Source organism: Punica granatum, chromosome 4 (genome assembly GCF_007655135.1).
Source record: "Punica granatum isolate Tunisia-2019 chromosome 4, ASM765513v2, whole genome shotgun sequence".
Lineage (NCBI taxonomy): Eukaryota > Viridiplantae > Streptophyta > Magnoliopsida > Myrtales > Lythraceae > Punica > Punica granatum.
In genome coordinates, this window is record NC_045130.1 from 868078 (window position 1) to 888655 (window position 20578).

Below are 20578 nucleotides of genomic sequence, written 5' to 3' on the forward strand. Positions count from 1 at the left end.
CCCAACTGAATCCCAGGTCAGACCCGGAGCAAAGATCCACCGTCCAAATTCGCTGGGCGAAAAGTCAAAATAAATATCATCAACGGTACGGCAGCGCAGCTCGAAGAAGAAGGAAGAGGAACAGAGATACAAGAAGAAGAAGAAGAAGAAGAAGAAAAAGACGTTCTTCGTCTTCATTCATCCTCCATTGCTCTCTAGTCCTTCCTTCACGCAAGACAAGAGCTCCGTTGTCTTCGTCGTCCAGCTCAATTGAACCTTCTTACGAAGGTAATATTCATCTTCATCAACCGGTTTCCTCCATTGCTGGAGCCTATGATTGCTCCTTAGCTCGTTTCATATTTCACGACGCATTGTAGTACGATTTTTTTTTTTGGCTTAAAATCATGATAATCCTTCTCTTTAATTGTGCATGCTTAATGATGTCTTAATGTGTTCTGCGTGCTGGAGATGAGCTTTTGTTCAAGGATACTTGAGTATGAAGTACACGAGATGTTAGAGTTCTTGATCAAATTTAACCGCTGAGGTGACTTTCGGTTGTTGCGTTTTTGATTAAACGCGGTTGAATCGTGAAAATCAAAATGCAGAGGTCACAAAGGAGGATTTATCTGTTTGTTAGATAGGCAACTGGCAAACGTTGGAAGTTTCTGCTTTAGGAGTTGGATATATATATATATATATATATATTATATAGGTTCATGTCCAATGATTAGGCTAGCAGATTTATCAATATATTAAAGTTACTGAAATTTCCGTGTCCTTCATAGCGATACCTGATATTCTAATCTCCCATTGAAGAGCGAATGCGATATATGATTTGTTTTGTTACAATACGTTTGTGAGGAGACATGATCCTTTTCTATCGAAGTGGAAAACGTTATAATCTTTTCAAGATATATGCTTCTGATATGAAATGCATTAGCAGCTTTTCAGTTTTCCGTTTTGCAACTGATCATATCTATTGGTCGTAAATACTGAAACCTGAATAAGGATTGCAACTGAAGATTTCTTAATTTTCTGCTCTCTCTCTCTCTCTCTCTCTGTTTCTCCCTCAATATATGGCTCTTTGATGCTGTCTTCTATGCTTTCTTCTGGTTTCTTTGCTATGGTCTATTTGTTTATTGACTGCCAATGTCAGAATTCATGCTTTGCATCTTTCTTCAAAAAAAAAAAAAACAGGCGTTTAATAGCCCAGAGCTTTGGGACAAACAACTTCTCTGGGGTTGTTTCTGGACAGAGTATGGGTAATAAGAGTACCTGATCACCAATGGAAAGAAAGCAGCATATTGCAATTTTTACCACTGCAAGCTTACCATGGATGACTGGAACAGCTGTAAACCCACTCTTCCGAGCTGCCTATCTCTCGAAAGATGGACAAAGAAATGTCACTTTGGTGATTCCTTGGTTGTCCTTGGAAAACCAAGGGTTAGTGTATCCGAACAATATCACATTCAAGTCCCCCGCAGAGCATGAGCAATATGTCTGTCAGTGGCTTGAGGAGAGAATTCCGTTCAAGTCTACTTTTGCTATACGATTTTATCCTGGAAAGGTATCTTTTATTCTCTCTCTCTCTCTCTCTAGTATCTCAAAAAATGCGCTTCATGATTATGAGGTTAATGAACATTTATAGTACCTGTGTCAGAGTGCCAAACAGAAATTCAGCCACCATGTTGGAGCATTTCGGGTACTTTTTGAATTTCTCCTTTATCTTACAAAGACTTGTTTGTGGTGCAGTTTGCCACAGACAAGAGGAGCATTCTTCCTGTTGGAGATATTTCAGAAATCATTTCAGATGAAGAGGCAGACATTGCAGTCCTTGAAGAGCCAGAGCATCTAACGTGGTACCATCATGGGAAGAGATGGAAGAGCAAATTCCGTCTTGTCATCGGGATTATTCACACAAATTACTTGGAATATGTTAAGAGAGAAAAGAACGGACGCATTCAAGCATTTCTTCTCAAACATGTTAATAGCTGGGTTGTTGGTATATACTGCCACAAGGTACTCAACGAAGTAAACCTTTTTCTTTCCCCCACTTCCTCTGTGTGGAGTTGGGGACAAATTAAGTATGAGACAAATGCGTAGGTGTTAGTCTTCCAGTCCATTTGAGAAGGAAGTTTAAACTGAGCTGCATCTTGTATTTGTGGTTCTACATATTAAGAAGATATATGCTGTTATTAAATGAATTCTACTATCTTAAATTGTTGGATCTGCTTGTTCCAGTACTGCATTTACATTTGTTACACTCCGACTTTACTTTCTTAGTAGGTTTTCTTTGTACTTATGTGCAGGTAATCAGATTATCTGCTGCCACTCAGGAGTATCCAAATTCAATCATCTGCAATGTGCACGGAGTTAATCCCAAATTTCTTGATATTGGAAAGAAGAAGATGGAGCAACAACAAGACGGTAAACAGGCTTTCAGCAAAAGCGCCTATTACATTGGGAAGATGATCTGGAGCAAAGGCTACCAGGAACTACTTAAACTTCTGAAAGATCACCAGAAGGAGCTGCAGGGCCTTGAGATTGATCTATATGGGAATGGGGAGGATTCTGATGAAGTTCGGGAAGCCGCAAAAAAGTTGGAATTAGTAGTCAGAGTTTTCCCTGGGCGAGATCATACTGATCCTATATTCCATGAGTAAGTACTTAGTTGTTCTTACTACCAAGTACGTATGATTTATAAGATCTATAAATCATTCGAACTTGATACCATGTAATTGATTGCAATCACCACTACCCATTCAACTAGCTAAATCCAATGAGAACTCGCCGATTTATTACTTTTGACAAATCCAATAATTTGCATTAATCAGGAAATATTTTGATGCATTCTATTTGCTACCTTAAAGGGCATGTGCTAGAAGGACCCCCAATGAGAGCCTGACTTAACCATTTCCTGCATCAAGTTGATAATTTTGTCATGAAGAATATTTTTTCAGTCGAGGGGATTTCGCTTCCATTATATTGTGAAACACATGCTGGGCTTACATTCAACTAAGTTTTCCCTGCTTCTTGTTATCTTTCAGCAATAAATTGTTCCTAAACCCGAGCACCACCGATGTGGTCTGCACCACCACCGCTGAAGCTCTGGCCATGGGGAAACTCGTAGTCTGCGCCAACCACCTATCAAATGAATTTTTCAAGCGATTCCCGAATTGCCGAATTTACAATGACAACAAGAAAGACTTTGTGGAGACGATTCAGAAGGCACTTGTGGAAGAGCCTGCTCAAATGACTGAAACCCTCAGATACGAGCTCTCGTGGGAAGCAGCCACAGAACGGTTCCTTAAGGCTGCTCAGTTGGATCAGGCAGCATCTACTAGTGATAGAATGGGAAGAGCTCCTTCCAAGAAGTTCATGTCCACCTCTCTAAGTCTTAAGCAAAACATGGAGGATGCTTCAGCTTATTTACACTACTTGGCTTCTGGGTCTGAAATATCTCGGAGAGCATTTGGAGCAATTCCGGGGAGCTTGGAACCAGATGAAGAGCTGTGTAACGAGCTTGCATTGCCGAAACCTAAGTCTCTTGGAAGACAGGGTTCAAGGAATTAAATGGGAAATATACTACTTAGTTGGAATTGATTGGACATTGTCTCGTCGACCATGCTTACTCCATGTACATTTATTTGAATGATGAATCTAACAGAATGAGGGAGTTATCGTTTTGCTGGGTTCTGATTTATTTTGATTGGCGAAAACTCCTCCTGTCGACCAGGTATAATCATATCACAAATGTATTGTATGCATAAAATTAGTTCTTTAGAATCGATGCTTAATGTGCTGTATGGAAATGTATAAAAAGTGGATAAGGAAAACAAGCCTTCTAGCTTCCATCTTCTTATACGTTATATAGTTTTCTTGCTCACATATGATATATACACCTTATATTTTCTCCCTTAGATTTGGGATTATAAAAGGTTATGTAAGTCCTTTTGGGTTGTAAATTTTTGCAGAAAAGCTTGATGCTTGAATTATTAATTAGACACCAGCCATTGATGAGATTATTGCGATGATTTTATCACGATGTAATTGCGTGCCTTGTGTTGGCTTCTTATCATATGATAACCATACACTTGCATCTGTTGGATTAAATTGTGGTTCAACATAGTTGTTGCATCAGGCAATGGAGAAGACGTTGCAAGTCTCAGGAAACTTGTCATGTGAATCATAGCTTAGCTTCTGCTTCTGTTTGGCTGCTGAGATCTCAAATTTGAAGGGTTTAGTGTTTTTCATCTCTGATTATGCGCTGAAGTACTATCATCGGTGGAGGCGGTTGAGCTTGAATTGATGATATAATCAAATGCAATATTATGACGACGGTGCTGAACATATATGTTGGACCAACTATGGCAACATATTTTCTTATATTTATTATGGCATATTAGCGAATATAAGTATATACATAAGGTGAAAATATCTGAAAGTGACAATTTTCAGGTGGCATTGCCTTACAATGTTAGAGCTAAGTTTGTCTATCAAATTGGTCACTTTTCCACTAGTAAGAAGCAATTTTATGATTGATTGCAGTTGATCAAAAAGCATCATGGTGCCAGTGCAAATTTTCTGAGTGCATGCTCCCAAATGTTTGTTTTACCTCTCCCTTTTCATTCCAGTTGGGTGACTGTAAGTTTTACCCAATGTTTTTCTCTGTGTATATTTCTCCTAAATGTGAATCAGATGTTCTTTTTCATGGCAACCTTAAGGCTGGGTCCTTCTTACTTCTGTATATTGCATGTGAGACATATTTCTGCAAGCAATTTGTTGATCGACATTCTGTTGAATTGGGTTTCTTCTGAAGTTGATGATGGATATATTTGGTGCTGCAAAGATTTCAGTTCTTATAAGAAATTGGTATAGCACTATTAGAGAGATTATGTGCGGAAGAGCAAGCAAAGCCGATTGGTTTGCAATCAAGGTCAACATTCTGGGATTATTGTTGAACATCTGTTCTCTATTCAAGAGTTAGCTTATGTCTCCTCTGAGTTGTTTCGATTGTCTATCATTTTCTTCATCCTTTCAGGGATGAGATTTTCCAAAAGATTTAGCGAGAATAATCTGTTGAAAGCGTGGTCAAAAGTACGGGCGATTTGGTGATTAGCAATTTAGCTTTGTTATCAATATCTAGCAAACTTTACAGGTATTTGTCTAATGCTTTATGCATATTTCTTTGCTATTTTTCATATCTCCCGCTGTTGCAGTCATTTTTACTTTGTGGCAATATGATGAACAAGGAAAAGAGAACTTTAATGTCTAGATGGGTTTACCCTCGAAAGGACCAGAGGATCAGCAAGGTTCAAAAACTAATACATTCTCATGCAGTTGGGATCCCACTTCCCTTTTTAATTCCTCCTAAGCAGCTATAAGGTCTTGCTGATAGAGCTCTTGATAGTTCAGGGGACATTGAGTGGCCAAAGTGCTGGAATTGCCACTCATGTTCATTGGATTTTATCATTGCTGGAAGGTATAACATCAAAATTTGTGGTGCTCGTAGTTTGGGCTGTGACTTCCAGCAACTTGTTTAACCAAGTATTAACAATGGGAGAAGGGGGAAATCTATATGTTATCATAATCCTTCTGGTCCTTTTTTATCTAGAGCAGACATATCAACTGGAATTTGACCAATCTGTTTGGATCCATTCTGTGCTAATTCTATGTTAGTTCAGAGCAGCATGGCCGTTTTCTCCCTGATCTGGAACTGCTTTAAGGTAACTCGATCCTGCTATTCTTTTCTTCAGGGGCTTGCGACTGTTGTATCGTGACCGGGGAGCATCTTGTTATATTCGTTCGCAACCCACATGACCTATTTGTTGGAGACTGATTTGGATATTCACATTATTCCATGCTCTTGTGAGGACTATTTAGTCGGCGTCCATTATGGTAATCCCTTAAATGAGTTTTCTTAATTTTCTAGCTGTGAAGTTATCGAAATATTCATGCCAACTCATTTGTCTCCGATTTTTCAACTAGATATTTAGGCAGTATTATTAATTTTGAGATATATAATAGAGAGGATAAATGTATACTATGCTGCTCCTTTAGAAGGCACGTTTCGGCTTTCCTTTTGAAACGCTTAAGGGGAGATTAAACACGTGGTGGGGAGGTGTTTTCTCTTTTATTTTTCATCAGATGCCTCAACGCCGGTGAAAATTTCAGGCCAGAATCTTTTCCGATAGAGAAAGTGTGTGGATATCTGGAGCACTGCAGCAGCCAATCAGTCCTTTCTCTGGCTATGGCTGATTGTAGAGGACGAATGATTCCCAAGGGCTGGACTGTTGTGAATAAAGTCCAGGATAAATCTAATTACTCGGTACTCCGATACCCTAATTCTGCTTCATCTGTGTTCTTTGAGTTCTTTTCTTTATTATTTCTTGTACATCATTGATTACACTTCACATTTAATCAGGTTCGACACTATTTTGGTTGATCTCATATGGCTGGCTCAGCTGTTGCTTCTGCCATTGTTTCTAGCCTCTTAATTATGCATGCAGCCTTAAAGATTGGAGCATAACTGGAATTTTATGTGTTATGGAATCCAGACCCATTTAGGAAGATTTGCTCCACTTCTCAATTAACAAAGTTGAACTGGCACAAGTAATAATTTCCATTGTAGCTGATATCCTTTTGCAGAATAAAGCCCGTCTAGCATCTTCCTAACCTGGTCTACTTATGATGATTTAGTGTGTACTTTTCAAGAGGTAGAAGTATAGTATGGTAGAACAATCTAATCTCTCATTAAATGAAAGCAGATAATGAAAGGAGTGAATCCGAGTCCTTTTCTGATCTAATTATTTTCATGGACTTCTCTGAAAATTGCTCCATTGTTGACATGAGTGTTTAATTTTTCAGCAACCAATTTTCCCTATTTGATGAAGCTTACTGGTTGCAAATTTCAACTTCTTTATTAATGAGCCTTATATGGAAGTTGTCGAAACTAGTCATGAATAATTTTCAACTTCAAATCCCTTTGTTGCCTGCCGGCTTGCTTGGTTAGATGGAACACTGCGAGATGTTGTAAGCTCTGTGTTTTGAACACTACATGTGGAGATTGTGGACGACAATAATCTAATGAGTTGACTTCTGTTTAATTTACTGGTGAGAGCTCTTTCAGATTTGCTTTCATCATACAAAGGGTGGTAGAGCTGATAATGTGAACTATGGAGAAAGGAGTTTGGTCACGTGCCCGTATAATGCTTTACACAGCTATCTCGAAATTGGGTTATTTCAGTCGAGAGGACAAATTCTGCTTATAGGATCATGTTGATTGTCATCTGATTCTGTATTTTGGTTACTACTCTTACTTGATAATTCCAATTGCAGCATTACCTCTGTCCTGCCACAGGGCAGCACTTCTATACCTATGAAGATATGATGCGCTACGTGACTTATGCTAAATTGTGGGAGCTTTCCATATATGCCCCGGTGAGTCAGAACATGTTCCATATCTGCAATAAATACTGACAATCAATTCCACACAGAGAGAGTTAGGCGCACATGACGAGCTCTTTTAAGTGATACGGGAGATTAGAAAAAAGGTTGTTGGGGGGGGGGGGAGGAATCGAAACTTAAAATTAATGCATACAACTCTTATGTACTTGGTGGAATCCGATCTGTATTCACCTCTTGCAGCACTCTTATTATCTGTGAGCAAGCATATCATTTCTAAAGGATTATTGTGTTTTGCTGTTAAATTTCATATAGCTAATCTTCACTTATAGAAATATTATGTTGCCTCACGTGTGAGGATGTTGCTTGTAGTTGAAGTAGAGGAAATGACCAGAACATGATACAGAATCTCTGTTACCTGTCAAATGAAATTGGTTCAGTACAAGAGAAGAATTCATCCCTATTTACTTTTCCAAGTAAACATGAATCGCAATCCCTTGAACTAAGGACCTATGATTATTTGTAGACAGATATAGGCAATCTGATACTGCCTAATGGTTTCTGTATTTGTATGGTCTTGAAGATGGGCATTCAGTTTCTCTGTAGGAGGGTGGCTGGATTTAGTATCTACCTTGAAATTTAATTATATAAGGGTCCACGCACTGAAAAATGAACTGAGGCCTAAAGTTCCTAACATGCTGCAGAAAGTAATTCTGTTCTATTTTTATGAGCTGCAGCATAAGTGGCAGCTTTGTGATGATAAACAATTTCTTCATCCCTATGCAGGACTTTGAGGCCAAAAGAAAGGGGAAACCTCGGAACAAGCATTTGGGCAAGCAGAGCTCCAAATCTGCAATGAAAGAGAAACATCCTGCTGCACCACCAAAAAAAAGAGCCCGACCCGGCCTGCTTCCTGTGAAGCCCAATTTCTCAGGTCAGTACTCAAAATTAGTGGCTGCCTCAGAGGCTAAGTAAAGCTGCTGCAGCATCTTTTGACTATTAATTGCCCGACAACTTCCATGGACAAGTTTCATGTAAACTGATGTTATACTCTGCAATTTAGCCTTCCTCTTTTTTAAGCCATAGAGTCCTTGATGCAGGTTATCATTGGTGTAGGTTCACGTACATTAAGTCTTCACTTGAGATCATTATTCTCACTCAAATTCATGGCTTTCTCCATCCTCCTCCTGAAGTGGGAGAAGAGACCATCTCATACTTTTATAGCCCATTGTTGTATACAGAATCCCATATAGATGGTGCTTTCTTTGAGCTTCAAAGACCGTGATTGTCCTTTTTTCCAGCGGATGATGATGATATGAACCTTGGCTTAACTTGTATGACTGACAAGGAGAATCAAGCTGGTGAAAACAGCACGGATTCGGATTCTGACCCAGATGATCTGCCTTATGAGAAGATAGGCAAGCAGAGCTCTAAGTCAGCAATGGAACAGAAACATCCTGCTGCACCTCCAAAAAAAAAAGCCCGGCCCGGCCTGTGTCCTGTGAAGCCGAAATTCTCTGGTCAGTAGTACTCAAAATTAGTGGCTGCCCTGGTGACTAAGGTTGTGTTTGATAACAACTTAATCAATTAAGTACTTAAAAGTTAGTTATAATGGGAAATGAATGGGAGGAAGAGAAAAGAGGAAAGATAAGTGTCCAATCTACTCAATCATTTAGCAAAATACCTAAGAAATAAAAATTGACTTGGTAAAGCTGCTGAAGCATGTCTTGACGATTCATTGCCTGCTTTCTTTCATGTACAAGTTTCATGTAAACTGATGTTATACTCTGCAATCCAGCCTTCCTCTTTTTAAGCCATATAGTCCTCGATGCAGGTTACCATTGGTGTAAGTTCACGTGCATGGTTTGGGCTGAACTTGTATTGATTAGGGTTGCATTAATTCTTCACTCGAGATCGTTATTTGATTTACTCACTCATGGCTCTCTCCATCCTCCTCTTGAAGTGGGAGAGGATACCATCGCATTAGCTCTCTCAGGCTAGTGGTAATTCAAAGTGGCATATGGATAAAAATTGTTTGAGCTTCAAAGATTTCCCTTTTTTTCAGCTGAAGATGATGATGATATGAGCCTCGGCTTAACTGGGATGACCGACAAGGAGGACCAAGCTAGCGAAAACAGCTCGGATTCGGATACCGACCCTGATGATCCGCCTTATGAGACAACAGGCAAGCAGAGCTCTAGGTCTGCAATGAGACGGAAACATCCTGTTGCACCACCAAAGAAGCAAGCCCGATCTGACCTGCCTCCTGTGAAGCCAAAATTCTCAGGTCAGTGCTCAAAATTAGTGGCTGTCCTGGCGACTAAGTAAAGCTGCTGAAGCGTTTTGACAATTCATTGCCCGATGTTATACTCTGCAATCCAGCCTTCCCCTTTTTAAGCGATATAGTCATTGATGCAGGTTACCATTGGTGTAATTTCACACGCACAGTTTGGCTTGAACTTGTATTGAATCAGTTTATTAGACTTGCATTAATTCTTCACTCAAGATCGTTACTTGATTCACTCACTCATGACTCTCTCCATCCTCCTCTTGAAGTGGGAGAGGAGACCATCTTATAAGCTCTCTCAGGCTAGTGGTGATTCAAAGTGACATATAGATAGAGCCTTGTTTGAGGTTTCAGAGATTTCCCTTTTTTCAGCTGAAGATGATGATATGAGCCTTGGCTTATCTTGGATGACCTACAAGGAGGACCAAGCTAGGGAAAACAGCTCGGATTCAGATTCCGACCCAGATGATCCGCCTTATGAGACAGCGGCCAAGCAGAGCTTTAAATCTTCAATGAAACAGAAACATCCTGCTGCACCACCAAAAAAACGAGCCCGGCCTGACCTGCTTCCTGTGAAGCCCAACTTTTCAGGTCAGTGTTCAAACTTTAGTGGCTGCCCTAGTGACTAGTAGCTGCTGAAGCATGTTTTGATGATTCGTTGCCCGATAACTTCTTTCATGGACAAGTTTATTGTAAACTGATGTTATGCTCTGCAATTCAGCTTTGCTCTTTTCAAGCCATAGAGTCATTGATGCAGGTTATCATTGGTGTAAGCTCATCCGCACAGTTTGGGCTTGAACTTGTATTGATTAGGCTTGCATTAATTCTTCACTCTAGATCGTTATTTGATTCATTCACTAATGACTCTCTCCATCCTCCTCTTGAAGTGGGAGAGGAGACCATCTTATAGGCTACTGCTAATTCAAAGTGACATAGATAGAGCTTTGTTTGAGCTTCAAAGATCTCCCTTTTTTTCAGCTGAAGATGATGATATGAGCCTCGGCTTAACTTGGATTATCGACAAGGAGGACCATGCTAGCGAAAACAGCTCAGATTCAGATTCCGATCCGGATGATCCACCTTACGAGACAACAGCCAAGCGGAGCTTGAAATCTGCAATGAAACAGAAACATCCTGCTGCACCACCAAAAAAAGGAGCCCGACCTGACCTGCTTCCTGTGAAGCCCAAACTCTCGGGTCAGTGCTCAAATTTAGTGGCTGCCCTGGTGACTAAGTAAAGCTGCTGAAGCATGGTTTGAAGATTCATTGCCCGATAACTTCTCTGATGGACAAGTTTATTGTAAACTGATATTATACTCTGAAATTCTGCTTTGCTCTTCTCAAGCCATAGAGTCATTGATGCAGGTTATCACTGGCGTAATTTCACACGAAAGCTTGGCTTGAACTTGTATTGATTAGGCTTGCATTCATCCTTCACTCGAGATCGTTATTTGAGTCATTCACTAATGTCTCTCTCCATCCTCCTCTTGAAGGGGAAGGGGAGACCATTTTATAAACTCACTCAGGCTAAGTGCTAATTCAAAGTGGCATATAGATAGAGCTTTGTTTGAGGTTCAAAGATTTCCCCTTTTTTTCAGATGAAGATAATGATATGAGCCTCAGCTTAACTTGGATGGCGGACAAGGAGGATCAAGCTAGTGAAAACAGCTCGGATTCAGATTCCGACTCAGATGATCCTCCTTATGAGACAACGGCTAAGCGGAGATTTAAATCTGCAGTGAAACAGAAACATCGTGCTGCACCACCAAAAAAAAGAGCCCGGCCTGACCTGCTTCCTGTGAAGCCCAATTTCTCAGGTCAGTGCTCAGAATTAGTGGCTGCCCTGGTGACTAAGTAAAGCTGCTGAAGCATGTTTTTATGATTCATTGCCGAGAACTTTCATGAATAAGTTTTTTGTAAACTGATGTTGTACTCTGCAATTCAGCCTTCCTTTTTTTCAAGCCATAGAGTCATTGATGCAGATTATGATTACTGTAAGTTCACACGCATAGTTTGGGCTTGAACTTGTATTGATTAGGCTTGCATTAATTCTTCACTCGAGATCGTTATTTGATTCGCTCACTTTTGGCTCTCTCCATCCTCTTGAAGTTTGAGAGGAGACCATCTTATAAGCTCTCTCAGGCTAGTGCTAATTCAAAGTGGTATCTAGATAGAGCTCTGTTTGTGCTTCAAAGACCGTATTTCTTACTCTCTCTTTTTTTTCAGCCGAATATGATGATATGAGCCCCGGCATAACTCGGATGACCAACAAGGAGGACCGAGCTGGCGAAAACAGCTCAGATTCAGATTCAGAATCTGACCCGGATGATCCGCCTTATGACCCTCGGATTGAAGCAACAAGCAGTAGCCGGATCCGCTCAGAACCAGACTCTCCAAAGATCATTCTGTACGAGAGGAGGAGCAAACTTAAGAAGCGAGTTGGCGGTCGAAATCTCGTGAAAATTGGGAGGCAGTAGAGTTTCTGCAGCCCAGTATTGTATGACTGATGAATCTCTGTCTCTGTTAAATTTGAACTTTTACAAAAGAACTCTGAACGATGTATGGTCTGCTTCAACACCTTGAACATTAGAAAAATTGGAGAAGCAAAATTTCCGAATTTGGCATCTTATATTCTGTTTGACATTGAAGTTTTTCTGGAATCTGAACCATCTATACCTTGTGGAATAGGTCTCCTCCTTAATGCATCGAGTCATAACTCCTACATTGGTCTGGCATGGCTCGGAAGCACGGATTTTTAAGTAACCAGGAATTGGATCGGTAATACTAAGGTGGGGTGTGGCCATTCACATGAAAGTTGATTTAAACTCTCTGGGTCTATACAATTTTCATGTTTGATTGAGCCATGGCAATCTACATTCTCTCTCTCACATTCCTACTCAAATGGTAATGCAGATTACCAAGGGGGAGGTGGGAATGTGAATTTCCACCTTAATGGAAACGCGCATTACTAGTAATTTTTGTCGGGAAATCCACCACACGCACGCCTCCTGTAGGAAAACTTGAATCTCTACTTGAATGCGGTAGAAACAAATATGCAGGGATTCTCCCTGATTTTGATTTGTTTCTGAATTAGAATCTCCACCTTTTTTATATCGAAAATTTCTCCATTAAACTAGAGAAATTTTTTCCAAGACTCGAACAATAGAGAAATTTTCTCTAGTTCAATTGTTCAAGATACCAAAACAGGTAACTGAAAAACTAACAATAATAACATAACATCAATTGATCTGTGTTCGGGGAGTTTTGCAGAATGCACCCGGTGCACACGCTCTCAAAATTAATGGCCCAGTGGCGTGGGTCCCGGGAGGACAGTCTTTTCTCTCTCTTTTTTTTTCCACAGTGACCGTACGGAATTACCCGAGAGGATAATAGTTATATACACCGGGTGCAGGACCCGACCGTGCGGAATCACCTCTCAGCGTGCTCGCTTTATATTCTCTCCCTTGTTCCCGCGAAATCTCTCTCTCTCTCTCTCTCTGCAAATTCCGTATCTTCCAAGCCTCAACACACTCCCTCCAAAATTACAACCTCCGCTAACACAACCTTCTCCTCCTCCTCCTTTTTCGATGGCATTATCTTCTATTTCCTTCTTTGTATAGTTTACTCGGTGTTCCGAGGACTCCACCTCTCTCTGTTTTTTCTGTTATGCAGTTCGAGTTCAACTCAATTCGACCCAAAAACATGAACCGGGCAGTCGAAGTTGACACATGAGAGGTTCAGCCATCCGAAAAAGTTTGGTTCTTGCATTGATGTTAAGTAGTGACTTGATTCTGATTTCGTAGGAAGGATCAATATTAGCAATGGAAGAAGAGAGTACGGAGTGTATCCTCACCCAAGAGGCCACCTTGGAGCCTTCGGGGACCTGTCGGAAGGGTCTCCGGTGAGCTTGCCTGTTTTTCTTTCTTCTCCTTTTCTCTTTGTGTTTCTTCCTCTGTTCGGGGATGCTAACTTTTGCAACCAGTTGTGCTGATCACAGTGATCAGACCAGTTCGATAGCTTACCCTAAATATCAATTGGACTTCGAGCATGAGCTAGTGTATAGGTTAATGTAATACTGTCTGCACGCTTTATGGACTCTGTAACATATTATACTTCGATATGGCAAAGCCTTTTGTCGGCTTGCTGAAATTGAAAGGTTGATTGTAGTTATGCTACGTTTTTAAGCAGTAAAAGAGCTGCAGATTTTCAACCTGTTTTCTCCAGGAATTCTGTTCAGTCAAGTCTAAACATTCACAGCTTTATTGAGTATTAGCCGATAAAAGCGTCGATTTTTGCGTCTGATAATGGGGAAATTTTCGCTAATTCTCCTTTGGCTTCTTTGATTCTTGCATGATATTGGCTAGATAATTGAAGACCATTTAGGTACTAGAACCTTTGTTTGCATGAATAATGTGCTGCATCTCTTGACTTAGTGCGAAAAATTTCGGTTAACTTCTTTTTCCTCTCGTGGGGGCTTTTAGGAGGACGACGGGCCCCATGAAGCGCTCAGCAAACGGAATCTGGACAGAGGAGGCGGTATGTAGCAATATTCTCTTTATATTTGTTAACATGCATTTGAATTTCCATTGGGCTTTATACATGCTCGGACTCATTTCTATTTGAAAGCTCTAGTTGATAAGTAGTGGTACCCAAGTCATACATTAACCCATGAATTTTTCATTTCTTTTCCGATGTGGGATTTATACTCTCAACACCCGCCCTCATATAAACCCATGGTCTCGCTAAATCTTAAATGTCTTACTTTGTGCTAGGCTCCACCCTTGTCCGGGTTATGAAGTTCGAGTGTAAGATGCACCTTAGTTCAATTTGACTCTTATTATTTCGACAGGATTCATCTCCTGCTGTCATTTTTGTCAGGCTAAATAATGGAAAAGCATTCTGAAACTGCAATCACCTCGTCATGAGACGATATTGTATCCACTGGCTGTTTTAATCTTGGTCACGAGGATTTTTCTCGGTTATATGTGACATTGGCATATCTGTTTCTCTATCATTCACAGGATAAGAAGTTAGCCCAAGCAGTCGAAAAGCACTGCGCCAAGAACTGGAAAGCTATAGGTATATTAGGTCTTTTGCATCATTTGTTGTTTGGTCTCGAGATTTGAAACTCGCAATTTTGAAAACAACCAGTGCAGCTCCATTTTTGAAAACTCAAACTCGAGTTTAGAAGCTTGTTTTTTCACTTCATGGAAGTTGATGATTTGTGCTTTTTCTGCAGCTAATGAAATCCCGGGTTGCTCTGACATTCAATGCCTGCACCGGTGGCAAAAGGTTCTCAATCCTAAGCTTATAAAAGGACCCTGGAGCAAGGAGGTCTAATCGCAATCTTGTACCTTAAAACTCTGTGTTTCCATTCAACCTTGCCCTTCTTCTTGCACTTACGAATATAACATGTGACGTCGCTGTGGATCTTCCCAGGAGGATGATCGTCTCATTCAGCTAGTTCACAAACAGGATACATCAAACCTAAATTGGTCTAAAATTGCAAAACATGTCCAGAGTCGTGGCGGCAAGCAATGCAGAGAGAGGTACTGCTCAATTCCCAAACCGCGATGCTCTTCTTGTCGTAGTAGATGAAATCAATAATAGCTGAAGCGAACTCTGGCTGCTGCCTTTGCAGGTGGTATAACCATTTAAGGCCCGGCATAAATACAAATCCCTGGACCAGAGAAGAAGAATTCATTCTCGATAGTGCCCAGAAGAAGTATGGAAACAAGTGGGCAGAAATAGCTAAGTCATTGCCCGGAAGGTATATATAAACCTCACGAGACCAAGAGATCAGACTAAGTATGCCTTCTTATATTCTTCTTTTATTCTTGGGATAGGACCGAGAATGCGATTAAGAATCTCTGGAACAGCTCGTTCAAGAACAGGGCGGAACATCCTTCAACTTCTTGTCCTGATCGCTCTAGCTCACCTGTGACCACAGAACGGGGAAGCCGAAACCCGGAGGCGACCCCAGACATGGACTTGCCTCTTAAGAAACGTAAAAGCTGTGGAGCTCCAAGAGACGAAGCAAATCGCATTGCCATCTGTGCATCGGATACCGCTTCTGATGGGGAAGACATTGCTGTAAGTGCTTCAACATGTAAAAGGTACTCGCATGGTGATTCTGATTTGGAATATGATCACCTAACTGCCTACTATGCCAAAACAAAGTCCAGTTCTATTCAAATCGCTCCAACAGTGTCGTCTTTAACTATGCGCAGCGATGATCATGCAACACCGTCATGTCCAGAAAAAGAAGCCAATAAACGCGATGATCCAATCCCTTCTCTTTCCGAGCCTTTGATGCCATCTCCAGTGGCTTCTGCCAGATCCCGCAAGAGCCTTTGCAAGTTCATCCATCTGAACAGCTTTCTGCTTCCTAAACGCTGTCTGAGTCCCAACAGATGGATCATAGAGCCCAGTAGGAGTAGAACGAAGCCGGCTTCCCCTCACACTCCTTCAGGACATGATGAAGGGAGTTCGGCCGATTTGGGAAACGCCACATCTTGGTTGAGGAGTGCTGCGAGTAGTTTTAAGAACAGGCCATCTATTATAAGTCGCCCAAGAGCCCGAGCTAATAAGAAGAGTCACAGAAGTCCGGCCGGGGAAAGTACAGAAGATTCTGACAGCAGCATCTTCGATTTCAACAGCAGCGTAAAATCAAAATCCAAACAAGTTAACATATCTCCCACGAGTATGACAGCTCAAGAGAATGGAACTTCTGCCGCCGGGAAGCCTCTGCGGAGATCCCTCGAGGATGCATTTGACAGTGCCGCAGATGTTGCAGACAACGTCTCTTGAGACTCAGCAGTTATCTCATTGACTAGGACAAGGGAAAATGAGATTAGATTAGATGAGATTAGGCTATTTAGGATTTGAAGCACGACGTTGCAACTTCGATTTTTGTAAATTCTGTGCAGGACTTATTATCTGGTTGTGACATGATTGATTCTTATGGTATCTGATGCTTTTTGGGTGTATACGGGGGAATTCAACTTTGAGGGACTGGGGAATTATTGAGGCACACATTGAGGGTTGATTAATAAACAGAGGGGAGGATTTCGGTTAAGTAAGTATACAGATAAAAATTCAGGGGCCAAACTGCAATTAACTCAAAAAGGAAAACGAAATCCATATGACCGAGAGACCGCTCGCTCAAAAGCTCATTTGGCAGAACGAGTGTGCGAGTAAATCTCTCTCTCTCTCTCTCTGCGCAACGATGGCGACGGAGAGCGCAGTGAAGGTCTCACCTGACATGCAGCCGGAGCACGCGGTCAGTGTCACTATTTTCTTCGAGGGCGTAGGGGTCAACAGCTCTCTACCGGCTCAGCTCGCCGCGAAGGACGCGTGCTCTAACCTCCTCCGCGACTTACTCCGAGCCGATCGAATCGAACGCGGCAAAATCACCTGCTCGTTCACCGTCGAACCTGTGATCGCTGTAATACTCCTCCCATTTTATCCATTTCTGCAGTTGAGACGAGTATCGTGGAGTAATAATCCTGTTGAATACAGTGCTTGCATAATTGCTGCCATGTTCAGTGAAATTCAGAAACTGGAATCTTATATTCACCGGTGGTGCCTTAGATATCTGTTCTCCTATAGAGAATTCAGTTCATCAAGGCTTTGCACTCGTTTTAGCTCACTAGTCACTATTCATTTTGGCTCCATCGATTTATATATATATATATATATATATATTCATTAATTGGAGTCTTATCAATCATCGGACCATTACAAGTATTGTCTTGCCGTGATAGTTATAGATTGCACCAGGAGCTGTAACGCTTGTCACTTCCGTTTAGTGTTCAGATCATCACTTTAGCTCTGTTTCTGTTTCTGTTTCTGTTTCATCCAAGTAATTCCATAGATATGCTTCATTACTCATAATCTTAGGAGCTGTAATTCGGGTAGCTGTACTTAGTTGATAATTTTGGCTGATTTGGCCTAAATACATACATGCATACATACATGTAAACAAACATATATTCTGCATGTACAAACGGATTCAATCAATGAATTGTAATGAATCAACTGATCGTTCTAAGCGATTGGCCAATGGAGGAAAAAGAATTAAAAAGAAAAAAAAATGCGGTATGTCTTTTTATTCTGTAGATTTATATTTATTTATGAACTACTGCAGAATATTTATGGTGGATTACATGGCGGGGCTGTTGCTGCCATTGCTGAGAGAGTGTCAATTGCTTGTGCTAGAACAGTTGTGGCTCAGAACAAAGAGATTTTCCTTGGTGAATTGAGCATTTCTTATCTATCTGCTGCCGGAAAATCTGTAAGTCTTCCATCCCATGGATGGCGATATCAATATCCTCTTTATTGGATATGTAGGTTAAGCAATGCAAAACACCATTACTGATTATGACTAGCACAGCCGTGTGAATTATGAAAACTATCGCATGTTTACTTGTGATGGCCCTTTCTGTTGCAGAAGAAATATCAACTTTGCAGCTCTAACTGAAATAATATTCCTAGCATTAACTGCAAATAACTTCAGTTGCCTCCTATCTTCTTCTTTTGACAACAACAGTTACTTTGGCAAGGGAAGACTGGTTATTTTAGAATTCACATGGACATTATGAACGCTGAACGATCTTTTGAGCTACATTGACATGGACCTTTCATAGTATCTAATAAGCATGCGCCTAATCATATATATAACAACACATGTTGCTGCAAGGGATGATCAAAGGAACATCATCCATTGCTAGCAGAAGACTACTAAAGCTCAGGTATAAGATGCATTTATCATTTTATGCTAGTAAAAGAGAGAGCTCAGAGCTTATTAAAGTGAAACTGGTCTGCTTACATGTTGTTGCTGAGCAGCAATGATGCAGATTCACTTAGAAAATGCACTAACTGTTATTGGACACGCTGATTTCCCCCATAACTCAGTATGTCTTTTTGCATTGTTTAGGCAGAGGTGATTGTTGATGGGTCGATAATCAGGAGCGGGAGAAACGTGACATTAGTGTCAGTTGATTTTAAACTCAAAAAGACTGGCCTACTTGTTTATACTGCTCGAGCTACCTTCTTTAACATGCCAGTTGCCAAGTTATAAAGTTTTATGCTGGAGAAAGTTGAGGTATCTTTCTCTTTCCTTTCTTCACATGGATATTATTTCTCAACATGGCTTACACCATTTTCTATAAATCAATGCTGTTTTTTAATGCTAGATCAACTTTTTTTTCTATACGATTTGAAATTTTTTTCTTGGATAAGTGGTAAAACTTCATTAATTTCATACATCAAAATGTACTAGTGTACCACTCCCCCAAGTAGCCCACTATATGTACAGACACAATCAAAAAATAAGAAGTAAACTCATAATCCCAAAGCTTTGGCTAAGCTAGACCCAATTCAGCTCTGTTTGCCAATACAATGAATTGGTAGGTATCGTATGTGTATAGGACAAAAAGGCTAATTGGCTCAAATTGACAGGATGTCTTTTCTAAGCTAATGTTTTGGGCAAAATGTTGAGAAAAAAGATAGAAAATATGCTGGCACTTGGGTTTTTAATCTCAAGCTATCATGCACCACTGACATAAAAGCGTTAATCTTTATGACACAGCTCAGTTATGTTTTTCCACAAAGTTGGATTGGTTCCAGTCAAGACTTGAGGCATGTATAATCATGCAGATGTTCTAGTATTCTAGGTATATCATCTTTTTTCATATCTTTTGAAAGGTTAGGGAATTAGTGTATCATGAGATACAGTTGTAAACTGAACTGCCCTCGTACCTGAACTTTGGCTCTTCATTTTTTTCGCTGTATTTCAAGTTTCAACTCGCATTAGAGGTTTTGTACTGAATGATTTATCTATTTGTCACAGTCCTCTTCTATTTGTTCTTTGTATGTTCATTGAGCATTGAATTCTTGGTGAGCAATCTCAAATGTAACAGGCTTATATTAGAAATCCAACTCAGAAAGAAAATCAAGGGCTTCCGTCCTTCAGTATGCCAAATGATACATGTGATGATGTGAAATTGTTTCAGCTTTGAGATTTCTTCCAGTAATTGCTGCCAGATTGCTTTGAGTTTCCTTAATAATGGTAAAATTTGAGCATAGTTCTTTTGCAAGGTCTGCTGATCGTGGTTTTGGATTAAGCTTAGATATGGTAACTATGGATATTGTTGTTACATGATGCAGGCTGGTTTCCTTGTGCATCTGCTCCACCAGAGGCGGGCTGAAAACGATTATTCAATATTGAATTGATGTTGGTTGCCGAAGAAACACAAGTGTCTCTCCGGCCATTGCTCTTATTCCTTTGTTGAGCGTTCCTCTGGAATCCGTACTATTTCCTATTTGATTGATATGCAGTGCATAAACGACAGCGCCAGCTTTCCATTTTTTTTCTTTTAATTTTGTATTTTTTTGACTCATTTCATCAAACTTCAAACCCTCATTTTCTGTATAGTAAAACTCCAGAATGAGAAAGAAGATTAACGTAATGGCGCACCTCTTCCCCATCAATCAAGACTAGAAGTTACAAGTTCAATTCTCATGATGATATTATCGATGTTATTTTATTAGCTATTAAAATTATTTATTTCATTGGACTGAGTTCATGGCTCTTTTGTAATTGAAGGGATTTTGTAATTGAAGGGATTGAATGGTTAAAAAAAGAAGAAGTGACGATCTCTTAGGGCTAAACTGGACTAACTGAACATGGACCTGCTATGGACATGTCTGTCATGGGCCTGCGCTCGGCTTGGTACCAGGACTCGGCCGGACCAGGGGTATTATGCACCTGGTACTGGGATGAACCTGATCCTGGGCCACGTGCCAGGCCAGGCCTGACCTTGATCTGGACAGGACTGGTAATGGGCTTCAATCCTTCGCCCAGTTTAATAAGACCGGGGAAACAGCCCAATTTGGCCCACCTGA

The 20578-nt window shown here is 40.6% G+C and overlaps 4 protein-coding genes across 7 annotated transcripts; all 4 read left to right on the plus strand.

Annotated features, from left to right (window-relative positions):
• Positions 1-99: 99 nt before the first annotated feature.
• LOC116205833 (digalactosyldiacylglycerol synthase 2, chloroplastic-like) lies at positions 100-3698 on the plus strand. Its single transcript, XM_031538508.1, has 5 exons — positions 100-267; positions 1177-1546; positions 1732-1998; positions 2289-2638; positions 3027-3698. The coding sequence occupies exons 2-5, from the start codon at positions 1265-1267 to the stop codon at positions 3550-3552; spliced, it is 1425 nt and encodes a 474-aa protein (XP_031394368.1). The 5' UTR covers positions 100-267; positions 1177-1264; the 3' UTR covers positions 3553-3698.
• Positions 3699-4060: 362 nt separating this feature from the next.
• LOC116205832 (hepatoma-derived growth factor-related protein 2-like) lies at positions 4061-12355 on the plus strand. Of its 3 annotated transcripts, none has more exons than XM_031538507.1 (10): positions 4061-5877; positions 6154-6307; positions 7318-7419; positions 8170-8317; positions 8685-8903; positions 9449-9670; positions 10043-10261; positions 10649-10867; positions 11269-11487; positions 11897-12355. In XM_031538507.1, the coding sequence occupies exons 2-10, from the start codon at positions 6230-6232 to the stop codon at positions 12145-12147; spliced, it is 1677 nt and encodes a 558-aa protein (XP_031394367.1). In that variant the 5' UTR covers positions 4061-5877; positions 6154-6229; the 3' UTR covers positions 12148-12355. The 3 variants fall into 3 exon arrangements, with proteins under 3 accessions (XP_031394367.1, XP_031394366.1, XP_031394365.1); XM_031538506.1 differs by having other exon boundaries at positions 4061-5137; positions 5736-6307; XM_031538505.1 differs by having other exon boundaries at positions 4061-6307.
• A 1136-nt stretch (positions 12356-13491) lies between these two features.
• Positions 13492-16480, plus strand: LOC116202791 (transcription factor MYB3R-3). Its single transcript, XM_031534403.1, has 7 exons — positions 13492-13571; positions 14152-14206; positions 14692-14749; positions 14910-15004; positions 15110-15219; positions 15312-15440; positions 15517-16480. The coding sequence occupies exons 1-7, from the start codon at positions 13492-13494 to the stop codon at positions 16478-16480; spliced, it is 1491 nt and encodes a 496-aa protein (XP_031390263.1).
• Positions 16481-16831: 351 nt separating this feature from the next.
• LOC116203942 (acyl-coenzyme A thioesterase 13) lies at positions 16832-20245 on the plus strand. 2 transcript variants are annotated; one of them, XR_004156324.1, is made up of 5 exons: positions 16832-17117; positions 17820-17966; positions 18609-18776; positions 19263-19347; positions 19841-20245. XR_004156324.1 is itself a non-coding variant. In XM_031535927.1 (4 exons), exons 1-3 carry the CDS (start codon positions 16899-16901, stop codon positions 18750-18752), a joined length of 510 nt encoding a protein of 169 aa, XP_031391787.1. In that variant the 5' UTR covers positions 16832-16898; the 3' UTR covers positions 18753-18776; positions 19841-20245. The 2 variants fall into 2 exon arrangements, 1 of the variants encoding a protein (XP_031391787.1); XM_031535927.1 differs by lacking the exon at positions 19263-19347.
• Positions 20246-20578: the final 333 nt, after the last annotated feature.